Raw genomic sequence first — 24,002 nt, 5'->3', positions numbered from 1 at the left:
GGTGAGCCTCAAAGGCTCACCTCCTTTGTGCCAACCCAGCAGGACACTCCAGCTAGTGGAGTTGCCCGCCCCCTCCGGCCAGGCCCCACTTTTGGCGGCAAGGCCGGAGAAAATAATGAGAAAAACAAGGAGGAGTCACTGACCAGTCAGGACAGCCCCTAAGGTGTCCTGAGCTGAAGTGACTCTAACTTTTAGAAATCCTCCATCTTGCAGATGGAGGATTCCCCCAATAGGGTTAGGATTGTGACCCCCTCCCCTTGGGAGGAGGCACAAAGAGGGTGTACCCACCCTCAGGGCTAGTAGCCATTGGCTACTAACCCCCCAGACCTAAACACGCCCTTAAATTTAGTATTTAAGGGCTACCCTGAACCCTAGAAAATTAGATTCCTGCAACGACAAGAAGAAGGACTGCCTAGCTGAAAACCCCTGCAGAGGAAGACCAGAAGACGACAACTGCCTTGGCTCCAGAAACTCACCGGCCTGTCTCCTGCCTTCCAAAGATCCTGCTCCAGCGACGCCTTCCGAAGGGACCAGCGACCTCGACATCCTCTGAGGACTGCCCCTACTTCGAAAAGACAAGAAACTCCCGAGGACAGCGGACCTGCTCCAAGAAAAGCTGCAACTTTGTTTCCAGCAGCTTTAAAGAACCCTGCAAGCTCCCCGCAAGAAGCGTGAGACTTGCAACACTGCACCCGGCGACCCCGACTCGACTGGTGGAGATCCGACACCTCAGGAGGGACCCCAGGACTACTCTAAGACTGTGAGTACAAAAACCTGTCCCCCCTGAGCCCCCACAGCGCCGCCTGCAGAGGGAATCCCGAGGCTTCCCCTGACCGCGACTCTTTGAACCTAAAGTCCCGACACCTGGGAGAGACCCTGCACCCGCAGCCCCCAGGACCTGAAGGACCGGACTTTCACTGGAGAAGTGACCCCCAGGAGTCCCTCTCCCCTGCCCAAGTGGAGGTTTCCCCGAGGAATTCCCCCCTTGCCTGCCTGCAGCGCTGAAGAGATCCCGAGATCTCCCATTGACTTCCATTACAAACCCGACGCTTGTTCCTACACTGCACCCGGCCGCCCCCGCGCTGCTGAGGGTGAAATTTCTGTGTGGACTTGTGTCCCCCCCGGTGCCCTACAAAACCCCCCTGGTCTGCCCTCCGAAGACGCGGGTACTTACCTGCAAGCAGACCGGAACCGGGGCACCCCCTTCTCTCCATTCTAGCCTATGTGTTTTGGGCACCACTTTGAACTCTGCACCTGACCGGCCCTGAGCTGCTGGTGTGGTGACTTTGGGGTTGCTCTGAACCCCCAACGGTGGGCTACCTTGGACCAAGAACTGAACCCTGTAAGTGTCTTACTTACCTGGTAAAACTAACAAATACTTACCTCCCCTAGGAACTGTGAAAATTGCACTAAGTGTCCACTTTTAAAACAGCTATTTGTGAATAACTTGAAAAGTATACATGCAATTTTGATGATTTAAAGTTCCTAAAGTACTTACCTGCAATACCTTTCGAATGAGATATTACATGTAGAATTTGAACCTGTGGTTCTTAAAATAAACTAAGAAAAGATATTTTTCTATATAAAAACCTATTGGCTGGATTTGTCTCTGAGTGTGTGTACCTCATTTATTGTCTATGTGTATGTACAACAAATGCTTAACACTACTCCTTGGATAAGCCTACTGCTCGACCACACTACCACAAAATAGAGCATTAGTATTATCTATTTTTACCACTATTTTACCTCTAAGGGGAACCCTTGGACTCTGTGCATGCTATTCCTTACTTTGAAATAGCACATACAGAGCCAACTTCCTACAGCGGCACCAAGGAAGATCGACGCAGAGAAAGCTCGACGCCGAAAAAGAAAAAATTCTCCTCGGAGCCGAAAACAAGCAGAGACACAGTTTCGGTGCCAAAACGACCAGCAACCAAACCAACTGCCAGCTCATATACAGAGGAACAATCACTGTCCTCTCAAATGCGCAAACACAGATTTGAAGAAGAGTTACAGACCACTGATGTAGACCACACACAAAAGCGGTTCTTCATACAAAGTGGGACAGGGAAGATCAGCACTCTTCCCCCAATCAGGAGAAAAAGGAGGCTCGAGTTCCAAACACAAGAACAAACACCACAAAAAATGGTGAAGAAGGTAACTCCGCCACCCTCTCCTCCACCTGTAACTCACACATCACCGGCCCAGACTCCGTCACATTCACCGGCTCATACCACCATGAGCCAAGACGACCAGGACGCTTGGGACTTATACGACGCCCCAGTATCAGACAATAGTCCTGAGTCGTACCCTACCAAGCCCTCACCACCTGAGGACAGCACAGCGTATGCACAGGTGGTAGCTAGGGCAGCAGAGTTCCATAACATGTCGTTACACGCAGAACCTGTCGAGGATGACTTCCTTTTCAACACCCTCTCTTCCACCCATAGCACCTACCAAAGCTTGCCTATGCTTCCAGGAATGCTAAGGCACGCAAAACAGATCTTCAAAGAACCTGTCAAGAGCAGAGCGATAACTGCAAGGGTGGAGAAAAAATATAAAGCACCGCCCACAGACCCTACTTTTATCACCTCACAGCTGCCACCAGATTCAGTCGTGGTAGGGGCAGCTCGCAAGAGAGCCAACTCGCACACATCAGGCGAGGCACCACCTCCGGATAAGGAGAGCCGCAAGTTCGACGCAGCTGGGAAAAGGGTCGCAGTACAAGCTGCAAACCAGTGGCGCATCGCCAACTCTCAGGCGCTCCTAGCGCGATATGATAGAGCCCATTGGGACGAGATGCAGCATCTCATCGAGCATCTACCCAAAGAATTTCAAAAACGGGCAAAACAAGTGGTTGAGGAGGGACAAAACATCTCCAATAACCAAATACGCTCCTCTATGGACGCAGCGGACACAGCGGCAAGAACAATAAATACCGCAGTAACCATAAGAAGGCACGCATGGTTGCGCACATCTGGCTTTAAACCGGAAATACAGCAAGCGGTGCTTGTAGGAAGTTGGCTCTGTATGTGCTATTTCAAAGTAAGGAATAGCATGCACAGAGTCCAAGGGTTCCCCTTAGAGGTAAGATAGTGGCAAAAATAGATAATACTAATGCTCTATTTTGTGGTAGTGTGGTCGAGCAGTAGGCTTATCCAAGGAGTAGTGTTAAGCATTTGTTGTACATACACATAGACAATAAATGAGGTACACACACTCAGAGACAAATCCAGCCAATAGGTTTTTGTATAGAAAAATATCTTTTCTTAGTTTATTTTAAGAACCACAGGTTCAAATTCTACATGTAATATCTCATTCGAAAGGTATTGCAGGTAAGTACTTTAGGAACTTCAAATCATCAAAATTGCATGTATACTTTTCAAGTTATTCACAAATAGCTGTTTTAAAAGTGGACACTTAGTGCAATTTTCACAGTTCCTAGGGGAGGTAAGTATTTGTTAGGTTAACCAGGTAAGTAAGACACTTACAGGGCTTAGTTCTTGGTCCAAGGTAGCCCACCGTTGGGGGTTCAGAGCAACCCCAAAGTCACCACACCAGCAGCTCAGGGCCGGTCAGGTGCAGAGTTCAAAGTGGTGCCCAAAACACATAGGCTAGAATGGAGAGAAGGGGGTGCCCCGGTTCCGGTCTGCTTGCAGGTAAGTACCCGTGTCTTCGGAGGGCAGACCAGGGGGGTTTTGTAGGGCACCGGGGGGGACACAAGCCCACACAGAAATTTCACCCTCAGCAGCGCGGGGGCGGCCGGGTGCAGTGTAGAAACAAGCGTCGGGTTCGCAATGTTAGTCTATGAGAGATCTCGGGATCTCTTCAGCGCTGCAGGCAGGCAAGGGGGGGGTTCCTCGGGGAAACCTCCACTTGGGCAAGGGAGAGGGACTCCTGGGGGTCACTTCTCCAGTGAAAGTCCGGTCCTTCAGGTCCTGGGGGCTGCGGGTGCAGGGTCTCTCCCAGGCGTCGGGACTTTAGGTTCAAAGAGTCGCGGTCAGGGGAAGCCTCGGGATTCCCTCTGCAGGCGGCGCTGTGGGGGCTCAGGGGGGACAGGTTTTGGTACTCACAGTATCAGAGTAGTCCTGGGGTCCCTCCTGAGGTGTCGGATCTCCACCAGCCGAGTCGGGGTCGCCGGGTGCAGTGTTGCAAGTCTAACGCTTCTTGCGGGGAGCTTGCAGGGATCTTTAAAGCTGCTGGAAACAAAGTTGCAGCTTTTCTTGGAGCAGGTCCGCTGTCCTCGGGAGTTTCTTGTCTTTTCGAAGCAGGGGCAGTCCTCAGAGGATGTCGAGGTCGCTGGTCCCTTTGGAAGGCGTCGCTGGAGCAGGATCTTTGGAAGGCAGGAGACAGGCCGGTGAGTTTCTGGAGCCAAGGCAGTTGTCGTCTTCTGGTCTTCCGCTGCAGGGGTTTTCAGCTAGGCAGTCCTTCTTCTTGTAGTTGCAGGAATCTAATGTTCGATGGCATCTGTCGCTGTAGATACACATGGTATGCATGAGCGCTCGCCATCTGGTGTTGGGTCGGAGTGTTACAAGTTGTTTTTCTTCGAAGAAGTGTTTTCGAGTCACGGGACCGAGTGACTCCACCTTCTGTGCTCATTGCGCATGGGCGTCGACTCCATCTTCGATTGTTTTCTTTCCGCCATCGGGTTCGGACGTGTTCCTGTCGCTCCGAGTTTCGGAACGGAAAGATAGCTGAAGACGGAAGATTTTCGACGGTATCGTTGCGATCCGGTTAGAGATAGACACATACGACGACGCGTTGAACATCGAAGCGCCTCGGTGCCCTTCGGGGTAGATTTCGGCACCCCGTCGGGGCCTAGTCGGCCCGACCGCGTGGAGGACAACGCCGATGGATCGGACCCCGTTTCGATTCTGCCCCGAATGCCACAACAAATATCCTTATACGGACCTACACTCGGTCTGTAATCTGTGCCTGTCACCCGAGCACAGCGAAGAATCCTGTGAGGCCTGTCGGGCGTTCCGGTCCCGAAAAACTCTGCGCGACCGTCGAGCGAGAAGACTCCAGATGGCGTCCACGCCAAAAGAGCGTCCACAGTTCGAGACAGAAGAGGAACAGGAGGAATCCTTTTCCATCCAGGACTCAGACTCCGACGAGCTACACTCTACAAGAACTGTGAGTAAGACGTCGAGATCAAACCTTAAAAAAGGAAAGAAGGCCCAGGGGACGCCACTGCCAACCGGCCATGGCTCCACCCAAATTCTCGGTGACCAACAATCGGCACCGAAAAAGGCCCATTCAGTGTCGAGATCGTCCGACTTCGGTCGAGACACCGGCACGCAGCCTCCTCGGGACCGAGAGAGTGCTAAACAGAAGCATCGACACCGAGAGTTCGGTGTCGACACGGATCGACGCCGAGACAGTGGCGCCGAAGACCATAGAGGCCAGGAATTTTCGGCACAGAAAAAGAGGAAGGTTACCTCGGAGCCGAAAAAACAATCGACTGGGTTTTCGGAGCCGAAAAAAGCGACATCAGACCCTGTTTCTGGCTCCTACACTGAAGAGCATTCTATGTCTTCTCAAATGAAGAAACATAGATTTGAACAAGAACTGCAATCCACTGACGTGGATCACACGCAAAAGCGTATCTTTATTCAGCAGGGGACTGGGAAGATCAGTACCCTTCCACCTGTCAAACGAAAGAGAACGCTTCAGTTTACTCCTCAGCAACAAACAGCACAAAAGGTAACACCTCCTCCCTCGCCTCCACCTGTAACTCCGGCTTCGCCAACTTACACCCCGTCACATTCGCCAGCTCACACCGCCATGAGCCACGATGACCAAGATCAGGATGCGTGGGACTTGTATGACGCACCAGTGTCTGATAACAGCCCAGACACATACCCAACTAGGCCATCACCACCGGAAGACAGCACAGCCTACTCACAAGTGGTGGCTAGAGCAGCATTATTCCATAATGTGGAACTACACTCGGAACAAGTAGAGGATGATTTTTTATTTAACACCCTCTCCTCAACCCACAGCTCCTACCAAAGCCTGCCGATGCTCCCAGGCATGCTACGCCATGCAAAGGACATTTTCAAGGAGCCAGTTAAAAGTAGGGCAGTGACGCCTAGGGTGGACAAAAAGTATAAGGCGCCTCCTACGGACCCTGTATTCATCACCTCTCAGCTGCCACCAGACTCTGTGGTGGTAGGGGCTGCCAGAAAACGGGCAAACTCACACACTTCTGGGGATGCACCTCCCCCAGATAAAGAAAGTAGGAAGTTCGATGCAGCCGGGAAGAGGGTTGCTGTCCAAGCAGCAAACCAGTGGCGCATCGCAAATTCACAAGCGCTGCTAGCGCGATACGACAGAGCCCACTGGGATGAGATGCAGCATCTCATTGAACATCTCCCAAAAGATCTGCAAAAAAGAGCAAAACAGGTTGTTGAGGAGGGTCAAAACATTTCCAACAATCAAATACGCTCCTCCATGGATGCAGCAGACACGGCCGCAAGAACCATTAATACGTCGGTTACCATCCGTAGGCACGCATGGCTCAGAACGTCTGGATTCAAGCCAGAAATTCAGCAGGCAGTGCTTAACATGCCAGTAAACGAGAAACTTCTGTTCGGTCCGGAGGTCGACACAGCCATAGAAAAGCTCAAGAAGGACACTGACACTGCCAAGGCCATGGGCGCACTCTACTCCCCGCAGAGCAGAGGATCTTATAACACCTTCCGCAAAACACCTTTTAGAGGAGGGTTTCGGGGTCAGGCCACACAAGCTAGCACCTCACAGTCCGCACCGCCCACCTACCAGGGACAGTACAGGGGAGGTTTTCGGGGCCAGTATAGAGGGGGGCAATTTCCTAGAAATAGAGGAAGATTTCAAAGCCCCAAAACCACTACCAACAAGCAGTGACTCACACGTCACTCACCCCTCCCACACAACACCAGTGGGGGGGAGGATACATCAATATTACGAAGCATGGGACAAAATAACTACAGACACATGGGTCCTAGCAATTATCCAACATGGTTATTGCATAGAATTCATGCAATTCCCTCCAGACATACCACCAAAATCACAAAATTTATCAAAATACCATTCACAGCTTCTAGAGATAGAAGTTCAAGCACTACTGCAAAAAAATGCAATAGAATTAGTACCAAGCACACAAATAAACACAGGAGTTTATTCACTGTACTTTTTGATACCAAAAAAGGACGAAACACTGAGACCAATTCTAGACCTCAGGGTAGTAAACACATTCATCAAATCAGACCACTTTCACATGGTCACACTACAAGAAGTGTTACCATTGCTCAGAAAACACGACTACATGACAACCCTAGACCTCAAGGACGCATATTTCCATATACCAATACATCAATCACACAGGAAATATCTAAGGTTTGTATTCAAAGGAATACATTACCAATTCAAAGTATTGCCTTTTGGTTTAACAACCGCTCCAAGAGTATTCACAAAATGCCTAGCAGTAGTCGCTGCACACATCAGAAGGCAGCAAATACATGTGTTCCCGTATCTAGACGACTGGCTAATCAAAACCAGTTCGCTCACACAATGCTCAAACCACACAAATCAAGTCATACAAACCCTCTACAATCTAGGGTTCACCGTCAACTTTGCAAAATCAAACATTCTGCCAAGCAAAGTACAGCAATATCTAGGAGCCATAATAGACACGACAAAAGGAGTAGCAACGCCAACTCCACAAAGGATCCACAATTTCAACAGGGTCATTCAACACATGTCTCCAAACCAAACAATACAAGCAAGAACAATACTACAGCTCCTAGGCATGATGTCCTCATGCATAGCCATTGTCCCAAACGCAAGACTGCACATGAGGCCCTTACAACAGTGCCTAGCCTCACAGTGGTCTCAAGCACAGGGTCACCTTCTAGATCTGGTGTTGCTAGACCGCCAAACTTACCTATCGCTTCTATGGTGGAACAGTATAAATTTAAACAGAGGGCGGCCTTTCCAAGACCCAGTGCCACAGTACGTAATAACAACAGATGCTTCCATGACAGGGTGGGGAGCACATCTCAATCAACACAACATAAGAGGACAATGGAACATACATCAAACAAAACTGCATATAAATCATCTAGAATTATTAGCAGTTTTTCAAGCACTAAAAGCTTTCCAACCAATCATAACCCACAAATACATCCTTGTCAAAACAGACAACATGACAACGATGTATTATCTAAACAAACAAGGAGGAACACATTCAACGCAGTTAAGCTTGTTAGCTCAAAAAATATGGAAGTGGGCAATCCACCATCAAATTGGTCTAATAGCACAGTTTATTCCAGGGATCCAGAATCAGCTGGCAGACAATCTCTCTCGAGATCACCAGCAAGTCCACGAATGGGAAATCCACCCACAAATTCTGAACACCTACTTCACACTCTGGGGAACACCACAAATAGACTTATTTGCAACAAAAGAGAACGCAAAATGCCAAAACTTCGCGTCCAGATACCCACACAAGCAATCCCAAGGCAATGCCCTATGGATGAACTGGTCAGGAATATTTGCTTACGCTTTTCCTCCTCTCCCTCTCCTTCCTTACCTAGTAAACAAATTGAGTCAAAACAAACTCAAACTCATTTTAATAGCACCAACGTGGGCAAGACAACCCTGGTACACAACACTGCTAGATCTGTCTGTAGTACCACACATCAAACTGCCCAACAAACCAGATCTGTTAACGCAACACAACCAACAGATCAGACACCCGGACCCAGCATCGCTGAATCTAGCAATCTGGCTCCTGAAATCCTAGAATTCGGACACTTACAACTTAGTCAAGAGTGTATGGAAGTCATAAAGCAGGCCAGAAGGCCATCCACTAGACACTGCTACGCAAGTAAGTGGAAAAGATTTGTTTGGTACTGCCATCATAATCAGATACAACCACTAGAGGCAACTCCAAAACATATAGTAAATTACTTGCTCCATTTACAAAAAGCAAAGCTAGCCTTCTCTTCTATTAAAATACACCTTGCAGCAATATCTGCATACCTGCAAACTACATATTCAACTTCCTTGTATAGGATACCAGTTATCAAAGCATTCATAGAAGGGCTTAAAAGAATTATACCACCAAGAACACCACCTGTTCCTTCATGGAACCTAAACGTGGTTCTAACAAGACTCATGGGCCCACCTTTCGAACCCATGCACTCTTGCGGAATACAATTCCTCACCTGGAAAGTTGCCTTTCTCATCGCCATTACATCTCTAAGAAGAGTAAGTGAAATTCAAGCGTTCACAACACAAGAACCTTTTATACAAATACATAAAAATAAGGTCGTCTTACGACCTAATCCAAAATTTTTACCAAAAGTTATTTCTCCATTCCATCTAAATCAAACGGTAGAACTACCAGTATTCTTCCCACAGCCAGATTCTGTGGCTGAAAGAGCACTACATACATTAGATGTCAAAAGAGCATTAATGTACTACATTGACAGAACGAAGAACATCAGAAAAACTAAACAGCTATTTATTGCATTCCAAAAACCTCATGCAGGTAATCCAATATCAAAACAAGGTATAGCCAGATGGATAGTTAAATGCATCCAAATCTGCTACCTTAAAGCAAAAAGACAACTGCCCATTACTCCCAGGGCACATTCAACAAGGAAAAAAGGTGCTTCAATGGCCTTTTTAGGAAACATCCCAATGCAAGAAATTTGTAAGGCAGCCACTTGGTCTACGCCTCACACATTCACCAAACACTACTGTATAGATGTGCTATCCGCACAACAAGCTACAGTAGGTCAAGCTGTATTAAGAACTCTATTTCAGACAACTTCTACTCCTACAGGCTAAACCACCGCTTATGGGGAACTAACTGCTTACTAGTCTATGCATACCATGTGTATCTACAGCGACAGATGCCATCGAACTGAAAATGTCACTTACCCAGTGTACATCTGTTCGTGGCATCAGTCGCTGAGATTCACATGGACCCACCCACCTCCCCGGAAGCCTGTAGCAGTTCAGAAGTTACCTTCAATTTTGTACATTTGTATATATATTACTTAATCCTTTAATAGGTACATACTTACATTTTTCATTGCGCGGGCACTATTACTATAGTACAACTCCTACCTCACCCTCTGCGGGGAAAACAATCGAAGATGGAGTCGACGCCCATGCGCAATGAGCACAGAAGGTGGAGTCACTCGGTCCCGTGACTCGAAAACACTTCTTCGAAGAAAAACAACTTGTAACACTCCGACCCAACACCAGATGGCGAGCGCTCATGCATACCATGTGAATCTCAGCGACTGATGCCACGAACAGATGTACACTGGGTAAGTGACATTTTCATTTCTAGGGTTCAGGGTAGCCCTTAAATACTAAATTTAAGGGCGTGTTTAGGTCCGGGGGGTTAGTAGCCAATGGCTACTAGCCCTGAGGGTGGGTACACCCTCTTTGTGCCTCCTCCCAAGGGGAGGGGGTCACATTCCTAACCCTATTGGGGGAATCCTCCATCTGCAAGATGGAGGATTTCTAAAAGTTAGTCACTTCAGCTCAGGACACCTTAGGGGCTGTCCTGACTGGCCAGTGACTCCTCCTTGTTTTTCTCATTATTTTCTCCGGCCTTGCCGCCAAAAGTGGGGCCTGGCCGGAGGGGGCGGGCAACTCCACTAGCTGGAGTGTCCTGCTGGGTTGGCACAAAGGTGGTGAGCATTTGAGGCTCACCGCCAGGTGTGACAATTCCTGCCTGGGGGAGGTGTTAGCATCTCCACCCAGTGCAGGCTTTGTTACTGGCCTCAGAGTGACAAAGGCACTCTCCCCATGGGGCCAGCAACATGTCTCGGTTTGTGGCAGGCTGCTAAAACTAGTCAGCCTACACAGATAGTCGGTTAAGTTTCAGGGGGCACCTCTAAGGTGCCCTCTGGGGTGTATTTTACAATAAAATGTACACTGGCATCAGTGTGCATTTATTGTGCTGAGAAGTTTGATACCAAACTTCCCAGTTTTCAGTGTAGCCATTATGGTGCTGTGGAGTTCGTGTTTGACAAACTCCCAGACCATATACTCTTATGGCTACCCTGCACTTACAATGTCTAAGGTTTTGTTTAGACACTGTAGGGGTACCATGCTCATGCACTGGTACCCTCACCTATGGTATAGTGCACCCTGCCTTAGGGCTGTAAGGCCTGCTAGAGGGGTGTCTTACCTATACTGCATAGGCAGTGAGAGGCTGGCATGGCACCCTGAGGGGAGTGCCATGTCGACTTACTCGTTTTGTCCTCACTAGCACACACAAGCTGGCAAGCAGAGTGTCTGTGCTGAGTGAGAGGTCTCCAGGGTGGCATAAGACATGCTGCAGCCCTTAGAGACCTTCCTTGGCATCAGGGCCCTTGGTACTAGAAGTACCAGTTACAAGGGACTTATCTGGATGCCAGGGTCTGCCAATTGTGGATACAAAAGTACAGGTTAGGGAAAGAACACTGGTGCTGGGGCCTGGTTAGCAGGCCTCAGCACACTTTCAATTGTAAACATAGCATCAGCAAAGGCAAAAAGTCAGGGGGCAACCATGCCAAGGAGGCTGTAGGAAGTTGGCTCTGTATGTGCTATTTCAAAGTAAGGAATAGCATGCACAGAGTCCAAGGGTTCCCCTTAGAGGTAAAATAGTGGTAAAAAGAGATAATACTAATGCTCTATTTTGAGGTAGTGTGGTCGAGCAGTAGGCTTATCCAAGGAGTAGTGTTAAGCATTTGTTGTACATACACATAGACAATAAATGAGGTACACACACTCAGAGACAAATCCAGCCAATAGGTTTTTATATAGAAAAATATCTTTTCTTAGTTTATTTTAAGAACCACAGGTTCAAATTCTACATGTAATAGCTCATTTGAAAGGTATTGCAGGTAAGTACTTTAGGAACTCTAAGTCATAAAAATTGCATGTATACTTTTCAAGTTATTGACAAATAGCTGTTTTAAAAGTGGACACTTAGTGCAATTTTCACAGTTCCTAGGGGAGGTAAGTTTTGGTTAGTTTTACCAGGTACGTAAGACACTTACAGGGTTCAGTTCTTGGTCCAAGGTAGCCCACCGTTGGGGGTTCAGAGCAACCCCAAAGTCACCACACCAGTAGCTCAGGGCCGGTCAGGTGCAGAGTTCAAAGTGGTGCCCAAAACACATAGGCTAGAATGGAGAGAAGGGGGTGCCCCGGTTCCGGTCTGCTTGCAGGTAAGTACCCGCGTCTTCGGAGGGCAGACCAGGGGGGTTTTGTAGGGCACCGGGGGGGACACAAGCCCACACAGAAATTTCACCCTCAGCAGCGCGGGGGCGGCCGGGTGCAGTGTAGAAACAAGCGTCGGGTTTGTAATGGAAGTCAATGGGAGATCTAGGGATCTCTTCAGCGCTGCAGGCAGGCAAGGGGGGGGTTCCTCGGGGAAACCTCCACTTGGTCAAGGGAGAGGGACTCCTGGCGGTCACTCCTCCAGTGAAAGTCCGGTCCTTCAGGTCCTGGGGGCTGCGGGTGCAGGGTCTCTCCCAGGTGTCGGGACTTAGGATTCAAAAGAGTCGCGGTCAGGGGAAGCCTTGGGATTCCCTCTGCAGGCGGCGCTGTGGGGGCTCAGGGGGGACAGGTTTTTGTACTCACAGTCTTAGAGTAGTCCTGGGGTCCCTCCTGAGGTGTTGGATCGCCACCAGCCGAGTCGGGGTCGCCGGGTGCAGTGTTGCAAGTCTCACGCTTCTTGCGGGGAGCTTGCAGGGTTCTTTAAAGCTGCTGGAAACAAAGTTGCAGCTTTTCTTGGAGCAGGTCCGCTGTCCTCGGGAGTTTCTTGTCTTTTCGAAGTAGGGGCAGTCCTCAGAGGATGTCGAGGTCGCTGGTCCCTTTGGAAGGCGTCGCTGGAGCAGGATCTTTGGAAGGCAGGAGACAGGCCGGTGAGTTTCTGGAGCCAAGGCAGTTGTCGTCTTCTGGTCTTCCTCTGCAGGGGTTTTTCAGCTAGGCAGTCCTTCTTCTTGTAGTTGCAGGAATCTAATTTTCTAGGGTTCAGGGTAGCCCTTAAATACTAAATTTAAGGGCGTGTTTAGGTCTGGGGGGTTAGTAGCCAATGGCTACTAGCCCTGAGGGTGGGTACACCCTCTTTGTGCCTCCTCCCAAGGGGAGGGGGACACAATCCTAACCCTATTGGGGGAATCCTCCATCTGCAAGATGGAGGATTTCTAAAAGTTAGAGTCACTTCAGCTCAGGACACCTTAGGGGCTGTCCTGACTGGCCAGTGACTCCTCCTTGTTTTTCTCATTATTTTCTCCGGCCTTGCCGCCAAAAGTGGGGCCTGGCCGGAGGGGGCGGGCAACTCCACTAGCTGGAGTGTCCTGCTGGGTTGGCACAAAGGAGGTGAGCCTTTGAGGCTCACCGCCAGGTGTGACAATTCCTGCCTGGGAGAGGTGTTAGCATCTCCACCCAGTGCAGGCTTTGTTACTGGCCTCAGAGTGACAAAGGCACTCTCCCCATGGGGCCAGCAACATGTCTCGGTTTGTGGCAGGCTGCTAAAACTAGTCAGCCTACACAGATAGTCGGTTAAGTTTCAGGGGGCACCTCTAAGGTGCCCTCTGGGGTGTATTTTACAATAAGATGTACACTGGCATCAGTGTGCATTTATTGTGCTGAGAAGTTTGATACCAAACTTCCCAGTTTTCAGTGTAGCCATTATGGTGCTGGGGAGTTCGTGTTTGACAGACTCCCAGACCATATACTCTTATGGCTACCCTGCACTGACAATGTCTAAGGTTTTGCTTAGACACTGTAGGGGCACAGTGCTCATGCACTGGTACCCTCACCTATGGTATAGTGCACCCTGCCTTAGGGCTGTAAGGCCTGCTAGAGGGGTGTCTTACCTATACTGCATAGGCAGTGAGAGGCTGGCATGGCACCCTGTGGGGAGTGCCATGTCGACTTACTCATTTTGTTCTCACCAGCACACACAGGCTTGTAAGCAGTGTGTCTGTGCTGAGTGAGGGGTCTCTAGGGTGGCATAATACATGCTACAGCCCTTAGAGACCTTCCCTGGCATCAGGGCCCTTGGTACCAGAGGTACCAGTTACAAGGGACTTATCTGGATGCCAGGGTGTGCCAATTGTGGAAACAATGGTACATTTTAGGTGAAAGAACACTGGTGCTGGGGCCTGGTTAGCAGGGTCCCAGCACACTTCTCAGTCAAGTCAGCATCAGTATCAGGCAAAAAGTGGGGGGTAACTGCAACAGGGAGCCATTTCTTTACAGAGGCATTTCCTTACAGTGCTCAATATGCCGTTCAATGAACAACAATTGTTTGGACCCGAAGTGGACACGGCAATTGAGAAATTGAAAAAGGACACGGACACGGACACAGCCAAGGCCATGGGTGCACTCTATTCCCCGCAGGGCAGGGGCACTTTCGGCACCTTCCGCAAAACAACCTTCAGAGGGGGGTTTCGGGGTCAAGCCACACAAGCCAGCTCCTCACAATCTACACCGTCTACCTACCAGGGACAGTACCAAAGGGGAAACTTTCGGGGCCAGTATAGAGGAGGACAATTCCCTCGAAACCGGGGAAAATTTCAAAGTCCAAAAACCCCTCCAACCAAACAGTGACTCACAAGTCACTCAACCCCTTCACACAACACCAGTGGGGAGAAGACTAAGTCAGTTTTACAAATCTTGGGAGGAGATAACAGACACTTGGGTCTTAGCAATTATCCGACATGGTTATTGCATAGAGTTTCTCCAACTCCCTCCAAATGTCCCACCAACAACACAGAATATGTCAAAACAACATCTAGACCTTCTAGAACTAGAAGTTCAAGCATTACTGCAAAAGGATGCAATAGAATTGGTACCATGTACACAAAAAAACACAGGAGTTTACTCAATGTACTTTCTAATACCAAAAAAGGACAAAACACTGAGACCAATCCTAGATCTCAGAACACTAAACACCTACATCAAATCAGAACACTTTCACATGGTCACGCTAAAAGACGTGTTACCACTGCTAAAGCAACAAGACTACATGACAACCTTAGATCTAAAGGACGCGTATTTCCACATACCGATACATCCCTCGCACAGGAAATACCTAAGGTTCGTATTCAAAGGAATACATTACCAATTCAAAGTGTTGCCGTTCGGTATAACAACCGCACCAAGAGTATTTACAAAATGCCTGGCAGTAGTAGCTGCACACATCAGAAGGCAGCAAATACACGTATTCCCGTACCTAGACAATTGGCTAATCAAGACCAACTCCCTAACAAAGTGTTCACACCACACGGATTATGTCATACAAACCCCATCAACTATACAAAATCTCACATTCTGCAGTGCAAAACACAGCAATACTTAGGAGCGACAATCAACACAACAAAGGGAATAGCCACTCCAAGTCCACAAAGGGTTCAAAATTTTCACAAGGTTATACAAGCCATGTATCCAACACAAAAAATACAGGCAAAGACGGTATTAAAACTCCTAGGCATGATGTCCTCATGCATAGCCATCGTCCCAAACGCAAGACTGCACATGAGGCCCTTTCAACAGTGCCTAGCATCACAATGGTCACATGCACAGGGTCACCTTCTAGATCTGGTGTTGATAGACCGCCAAACATACATCTCGCTTCTATGGTGGAACAGTATAAATTTAAACAAGGGGCGGCCTTTCCAAGACCCAGTGCCACAATACGTGATAACAACAGATGCTTCCATGACAGGGTGGGGAGCACACCTCAATCAACACAGCATCCAAGGACAATGGGACGTACATCAAACAAAGCTGCATATAAATCACCTCGAATTGTTAGCAGTATTCCTAGCGTTGAAAGCATTTCAACCCATCATAACCCACAAATACATTCTTGTCAAAACAGACAACATGACGACAATGTATTATTTAAACAAACAGGGGGGAACACACTCGACACAGCTGTGCCTCCTGGCACAAAAGATATGGCAATGGGCAATTCACAACCACATTCGCCTAATAGCACAATTTATTCCAGGGATCCAAAATCAACTAGCAGACAATCTCTCTCGAGATCACCAACAGGTCCACGAATGGGAGATTCACCCCCAAATTCTAAACACTTACTTCAAAATTTGGGGGACACCTCAAATAGACCTATTTGCAACAAAGGAGAACGCAAAATGCCAAAACTTCGCATCCAGGTACCCACACAGGCAGTCTCAAGGCAATGCTCTATGGATGAACTGGTCAGGGATAGTTGCGTACGCTTTTCCCCCTCTCCCTCTCCTTCCATATCTAGTAAACAAATTGAGTCAAAACAAACTCAAACTCATACTAATAGCACCAACATGGGCAAGACAACCTTGGTACACAACACTACTAGACCTGTCAGTAGTACCCCATGTCAGGTTGCCCAACAGACCAGATCTGTTAACACAACACAAACAACAGATCAGGCATCCAAACCCATCGCTGAATCTAGCAATCTGGCTCCTGAGGTCCTAGAATTCGGACATTTAAACCTCACCCAAGAATGTATGGAAGTCATAAAACAAGCTAGAAGACCATCCACTAGACACTGCTATGCATGCAAATGGAAAAGATTTGTTTGCTACTGCCATAATAATCAAGTTAAACCATTACATGCATCTCCAAAGGATATAGTGGGATACTTGCTACATTTACAAAAATCAAATCTAGCCTTCTCTTCCATAAAGATACACCTCGCAGCAATATCTGCATACCTGCAAATTACCCATTCAACTTCACTATTTAGGATACCTGTCATTAAAGCGTTTATGGAAGGCCTGAAAAGAATTATACCACCAAGAACACCACCTGTTCCTTCATGGAACCTCAACATCGTCTTAACAAGACTCATGGGCCCACCTTTTGAACCCATGCACTCTTGCGAAATGCAATTCTTAACGTGGAAGGTTGCATTTCTCATTGCCATCACATCTCTAAGAAGAGTAAGTGAAATTCAGGCGTTTACTATACAAGAACCTTTTATTCAAATACACAAAAATAAGGTGGTCCTAAGAACCAATCCAAAATGTTTACCAAAAGTTATTTCACCGTTCCACTTAAATCAAACGGTAGAACTACCAGTGTTCTTCCCACAGCCAGACTCAGTAGCTGAAAGGGCACTACATACATTAGACATTAGAAGAGCACTAATGTACTACATTGACAGAACAAAAGAAATTAGAAAAACAAAACAACTGTTTATTGCATTTCAAAAACCTCATACAGGAAACCCAATATCAAAACAAGGTATAGCCAGATGGATAGTTAAATGCATCCAAACCTGCTACCTTAAAGCAAAGAGAGAACTGCCCATTACTCCAAGGGCACATTCAACCAGAAAGAAAGGCGCTACCATGGCCTTCCTAGGAAACATTCCAATGAACGAGATATGTGAGACAGCCACATGGTCTACGCCTCACACATTTACTAAGCACTACTGTGTGGACGTGCTATCCGCACAACAAGCCACAGTAGGTCAAGCTGTACTAAGAACTTTATTTCAAACTACTTCCACTCCTACAGGCTGAGCCACCGCTTTTGGGTAGATAACTGCTTCCTAGTCTATGCACAACATGTGTATCTGCAGCTACACATGCCACCGAACGGAAAATGTCACTTACCCAGTGTACATCTGTTCGTGGCATTAGTCGCTGCAGATTCACATGCGCCCACCCGCCTCCCCGGGAGCCTGTAGCCGTTTGGAAGTTACCTTCAACATTTGTACATTTGTAAATATAAATATTTAACCCTTATTTGGTACATACTTATTCATTCCATCGCATGGGCACTATTACTAACATACACAACTCCTACCTCACCCTCTGCGGGGAAAACAATCTAACATGGAGTCGACGCCCATGCGCAATGGAACAAAGGAGGAGGAGTCCCTCGGTCTCGTGACTCGAAAAGACTTCTTCAAAGAAAAACAACTTGTAACACTCCGACCCAACACCAGACGGCGGACTATGCACAACATGTGAATCTGCAGCGACTTATGCCACGAACAGATGTACACTGGGTAAGTGACATTTTCCTTTTCTATAACAAAAACCTATTGGCTTGGAATTGTCTGAGTGTGTGTTCCTCGTTTATTGCCTGTGTGTATGTACAACAAATGCTTAACACTACTCCTTTGATAAGCCTACTGCTCGACCACACTACCACAAAATAGAGCATTAGTATTATCTCTTTTTGCCACTATCTTACCTCTAAGGAGAACCCTTGGACTCTGTGCATGCTATTCCTTACTTTGAAATAGCACATACAGAGCCAACTTCCTACAGTCCTTCTTTGACCTCTGCAGCTGACCTTGTGTTGCTGGTGCGGTGATTAGGGGGTTGCCTTGAACCCCCAACGGTGGGCTGCCTATGCCCAGGAGACTGACTGTGTAAGTGCTTTACTTACCTGCAAAAACTAACCAAACTTAACTCCCCCTGGAACTGTTGATTTTTGCACTGTGCCCACTTTTAAAATAGCTTATTCCCATTTTAACCTATACTGTGTGTACTACTGCTTTAATTCAGTTATTTACCTGCTTGTGTGGAGTACCGTGCATTTGATGTATTTACTTCAAATCTTGTGTATAAGGAAATGCCTGCTTGGCGTGGTTACCCCCTGACTTTTTGCCTTTGCTGATGCCAAGTTATGATTTGAAAGTGTGCTGGGACCCTGCTAACCCGCCCCAACTCCATTGTTCTTTCCCTAAACTGTTCCTTTGTCTCCACAATTGGCACAACCCTGGCACTCTGGTAAGTCCCTTGTAACTGATACCCCTGGTAACAAGGGCCCTGATGCCAGGGAAGGTCTCTAAGGGCTGCAGCATATCTTATGCCACCCTAGGGACCCCTCACTCAGCACATACACACTGCTTGCCAGCTTGTGTGTGCTGGTGGGGAGAAAATGACTAAGTCGACATGGCACTCCCCTCAGGGTGCCATGCCAACCTCACACTGCCTGTGGCATAGGTAAGTCACTCCTCTAGCCGGCCTTACAGCCCAAAGGCAGGGTGCACTATACCACAGGTGAGGGCATATGTGCATGAGCACTAGGGCCCTACAGTATCTAAGCAAAACCTTAGACATTGTAAGTGCAAGGTAGCCATGAGAGGATATGGCCTGGGAGTCTGTCATACACAAACTCCACAGCACCATAATGGCTACACTGAAAACTGGGAAGTTTGGTATCATACTTCTCCGCACAATAAATGCACACTGGTATCAGTGTACATTTTATTGTAAAATACACCCCAGAGGGCATCTTAGAGATGCCCCCTGAAACCTTAACTGACTACCAGTGTGGGCTGACTAGTTTTAGCAGCCTGCCACACACCAGACATGTTGCTGGCCACATGGGGAGAGTGCCTTTTGTCACTCTGTGGCTAGTAACAAAGCCTGTACTGGGTGGAGGTGCTTCTCACCTCCCCCTGCAGGAACTGTAACTCCTGGCAGTGAGCCTCAAAGGCTCACCCCCTTTGTTACAGCACCCCAGGGCAGTCCAGCTAGTGGAGTTGCCCGCCCCCTCCGGCCACGTAAGGCCAGAGGAGATAATGAGAAAAACAAGGAGTCACTGGCCAGTCAGGACAGCCCCTAAGGTGTCCTGAGCTGAGGTGACTCTTACTTTTAGAAATCCTCCATCTTGTAGAATGAGGATTCCCCCAATAGAATTAGGGATGTGCCCCCCTCCCCACAGGGAGGAGGCACAAAGAGGGTGTAGCCACCCTCAGGGCCAGTAGCCATTGGCTACTGCCCTCCCAGACCTAAACACACCCCTAAATTGGGTATTTAGGGGCTCCCAGAACCGAGGAAGATAGATTCCTGCAACCTAAAGGAGGACGACTGCTGACCTGAAGCCCTGCAGTGAAGACTGAGATCACAACTGATTTGGCCCCAGCCCCACTGGCCTGTCTCCCTACTTCGAAGAAAACTGCAACAGCGACACATCCAACAGGGTCCATCGACCTCTGAAGCCTCAGAGGAGTACCCGGCATTTAAAGGACCAAGAAGCCCCTGAGAACAGCGGCCCTGTTCAAGAAACTGCAACTTTCTGCAACAAAGAAGCAACTTTTAAAGACCACATGTTGCCCGCCAGAAGCGTGAGACTTTCCACTCTGCACCCGAAGCCCCCGGCTCGACCTGTGTAAAACTAACACTACAGGGAGGACTCCCCGGCGACTGCGATCCCGTGAGTAGCCAGAGTTGAGCCCCCACAGCGACGCCTGCAGAGGAAATCCAGGGGCTCCCCCTGACCGCGACTGCCTGCTTCAAGGAACCAGACGCCTGCAACCAGCACTGCACCCGCAGCCCCCAGGAGCGACCCCCAGGCGACCCTCTGACTAGTCCAGGTGGTGGCTACCCTGAGGAGCCCCCCCCCGTGCCTGCCTGCATCATTGAAGAGACCCCCAGGTCTCCCCATTGATTCCTATCTGAAACCCGACGTCTGTTTGCTCTCTGCACCCGGCCGCCCCTGTGCTGCTGTGGGTGTACTTTCTGTGCCTGCTTGCCTTCTGTCTCTGCACCCCCCCCCCCCACCCCCCAGTGCCCTACATAACCCCCCTGGTCTGCCCTCCGAGGACGCGGGTACTTACCTGCTGGCAGACTGGAACCGGGGCACCCCTATATCCATTGAAGCATGTGTGTTTTGGGCACCACTTTGACCTCTGCACCTGACCGACCCTGAGCTGCTGGTGTGGTAACTTTGGGGTTGCTTTGAACCCCCAACGGTGGGGTACCTTGGACTCAACTTTTAACTCTGTGTTTTACTTACCTGTGAACTTAATTACTTAGCTCCCCCAGGAACTGTTGATTTTTGCACTGTCCACTTTTAAAATAGCTTATTGCCATTTGTGTCAAAACTACATGTTATTTTGATTGTTCAAAGTTCCTAGGATACCTGAGTGAAATATCTTTCATTTGAAGTATTACTTGTATGTCTTGAACCTGTGGTTCTTAAAATAATCTAAGAAAATATATGTTTCTATATAAAAACCTATTGGCCTGGAATTGTCTGAGTGTGTTCCTCATTTATTGTCTATGTGTATGTATAACAAATGCTTAACACTACCCTCTGATAAGCCTACTGCTCGACCACACTACCACAAAATAGAGCATTAGAATGATCTCTCTTTGCCACTATCTTACCTCTAAGGGGAACCCTTGGACTCTGTGCACGCTATTTCTTACTTTGAAATAGCACATACAGAGCCAACTTCCTACACCACCTTCATGGCATTCTCCCTTAATTTCTGAACATCACTGCTCTGTTGCCCTTGATGAGTGAAAAGTTGTAATTTTCCTAACCTGTTCTGATGGCTGCAGAGAGATTGCTAAGATAAAGGTTTTGCCCGATGTTTTCCATCAGGAAATGTGTAACAAAGTTCTTTCTGCCTACAGCTTCAGATGATGAGTTTGAGAATCTGCGGATCAAGGGACCGAATGCCGTGCAGCTAGTGAAAACCACTCCTGTGAAGCAGTCTCCACTTCCAGTCATCCCAGAAACCATCAAGGAAGTGATCTATGATATGCTGAATGCACTGGCAGCTTACCATGCCCCGGAGGAAGGTGCGTCTGTGTGAATCCTTTTAAATGAGAAATTGCTTATTCTTTGGTATGAATAAGGAACTAGGTTTTTTTTTTATTTATTATTTCCTGTCCTTTTATCGATTCTTTTTGGCCATAGATGTTTGTTCACATTGAAAAACAGCAAGCAGCAATATCCCAGGGTTTCTTTAGAGTGCATAGGTGCTTAATTTGAGGTGGTGGTTTCGACGCTCAACACCAGCAGTTGTCAACCCGAACATTAATGACATTCACCGCATGGTGGCTGTCTAAGTTTTTAATAAGCCAACAGTGGTTTAATCGTTCTCTATGTATTAAAAAATAACTGACACCAGCTGCCCTAGTTGGGGGGGAGCAGCGGGGGGGAGCAGCGGGGGGCAACTGGAGTAGTCTGGATTGTCACACTTGTAGGAGTGCCGTCGTCGTCGTGTTGGAGCGGATATTGGCTGCGCTGGCAGGAGGAATGGGTGGTGCAAGCTGTAGTGGCCGCATGAGCAGGGCCTCAGCACTTCTATTTTTACAAATTAAGCAGTGAAGTGCACAAGTATCTTATTTTTTTGATTAGTTTGTTGCTGAATAATGTTCTTATGCACAGGAAGCTTGTAAAAGTCTGATTTACGATTGTTCCACCTTCCCCTATTTGTCTTTTGAGGGTTCACACTGGTGATGGAGGTTTATGAAGGTGCAAAATGCTCCATTTAAACATGTATTTAGTTGATTACTAAAACTATAATTTTCTGTCCAGTTGACAAGTCTGAGCCCAAGCCTGTCGTGACGAGTCAGGAAGTGAGCCAGATTCTGCAGGACATGGGGGATGATGTCTACCAGCAGTACCGCTCCCTGACACGCCAGGGAAGTGACTTCGACACCCAGGCTGCTTTCACCATCAATGTAAGCCTTGCAGGTGCCTGATGTCCTATGCTGCCTTGCCAAAAGTAGGGCAGTTAACTGAAAATATTGTTTCTTAACTGCTGTTTGTTTCTTTTTAAGCCTATTTTGTTGGAATGATGTTGAATAGTTGTACTCCGCCTTGTCAACACTGTTGTGGCACATTTCCCCTCTTTTTCTTTCTTTCCATGGCCACCCTTTCTTATGATGACATTGCTCTTTCTACTGCAATGTTTTCTTAGTTCTTGATTTTTGTTATCATATAGGCTCAAGTATTCACAGCAGACAGCACAGCTGCTGACACTCCTCCATCTGGAACACCCCAAGGAGAAGGTAAATCTCAAACTCGCTTATTGAATCTTATTTTCATGGTATATTTCTTAGATTTCTTGTCCGCATTGGCCAGGAAATGTGCAAGTTTGTTTTATTCCCCATTGGTGTTTGTCCAGTCCCTGTGAGCCATGCAAATTCAGCAGTTCAAATACTTTTTTAATGATTCGGAATAGTTTGTCTCCCGTGAATCCTATCTGAAGAATATTTTGAATGCTTTGTCTATTCCTTCCTTTTCTGATAGATACTTTATCCCACATGTTATGAATGTCCCCCCATGTGCGAGATAAGAAATAGAAAACGTTTTCCCTCACTAGGTCTTCAGTTCTTCTTGGGGTTGCCATGCTACTCCAGTCTCAGCTTCAGTGAACTGAATTTTGATAACAGGCTAGATATTACAACAATTGGCACTGCCATCACTTAGTCTTTTATAGTGCCTCATTGACGTACCTTTGATAGACTTCTGTAGGAAGCTGGCTCTGTATATACTATATCAAAATGAGAGATACTGTGCACAGTCCAGGGGTTCCCCAAGAGGCTTGACAGAGTCAATAATAGATTATACTAATACTCTATTTGTGGTAGTGTGGTCGAGCAGTTAGGCTTATCAGAGGGTAGTGTTAAGCATTTGTTGTAACACATACCGACAGTAGAAGACCAGACCAATGGTTTTTATATAGCAAAATATGTTTTGTTTATTTCTAGAACCACAAGATTCAAGTTGCAGGTATGTACATAAATGAATAGGTATTTCACATATGTATCAATCCCACTTTCATTGGAATTGGTATGTTGTACATTTTTGACTAAATGGCAATCTGTTTTGAAAGTTGGCAGTGCAATTTTCAGAACAGTTCCTTGGGGGAAAAAGTTAGTATGTTTTGCAAGTAAGTACAACACTTAGAGTTCCAGTCTCTGGGAGCTAGGAAGTCCTCTGGTTGTGGTTCAAGTTAACCCCAAACACCCACCACCTGCAACACGGGGCCGGCCGGGTGCGGAGGTCAAAGTTGAGGCAAGTTTAACTTGGGATCCTATGGAGATTGGGGCTCTCTTTCAGATCCGATGACAGGTAAGTACCCACATCTTTGAAGGGCAGACCTGGGAGGTTTAGAGGATCGTGGGGGGGTGGTGGGGGGGTCACCAAACTCACACCTTCAGCGATGCAGGGGCAGCTGGGTGCAGGGTGCAAACAAAGCATCAGGCTCCCAATGCTTTCCT

The 24,002-nt window shown here is 47.7% G+C and overlaps 1 protein-coding gene across 10 annotated transcripts in view; it reads left to right on the top strand.

The window, feature by feature from the left end:
• Positions 1 to 24,002, top strand: part of HUWE1 (HECT, UBA and WWE domain containing E3 ubiquitin protein ligase 1) — a 1,403,674-nt gene that overhangs the window by 704,860 nt on the left and 674,812 nt on the right. For all 10 annotated transcript variants that reach the window (XM_069209338.1, XM_069209335.1, XM_069209339.1 and 7 more), the window contains 3 exons: positions 21,402 to 21,569; positions 22,312 to 22,457; positions 22,721 to 22,787. In XM_069209338.1, the coding sequence (XP_069065439.1) occupies positions 21,402 to 21,569; positions 22,312 to 22,457; positions 22,721 to 22,787 (381 nt within the window). The remainder of the gene's footprint in view (positions 1 to 21,401; positions 21,570 to 22,311; positions 22,458 to 22,720; positions 22,788 to 24,002) is intronic.

The sequence above is a fragment of the Pleurodeles waltl genome, chromosome 10 (genome assembly GCF_031143425.1).
Source record: "Pleurodeles waltl isolate 20211129_DDA chromosome 10, aPleWal1.hap1.20221129, whole genome shotgun sequence".
NCBI lineage: Eukaryota > Metazoa > Chordata > Amphibia > Caudata > Salamandridae > Pleurodeles > Pleurodeles waltl.
This window is presented reverse-complemented; position numbering and strand designations above follow the sequence as displayed.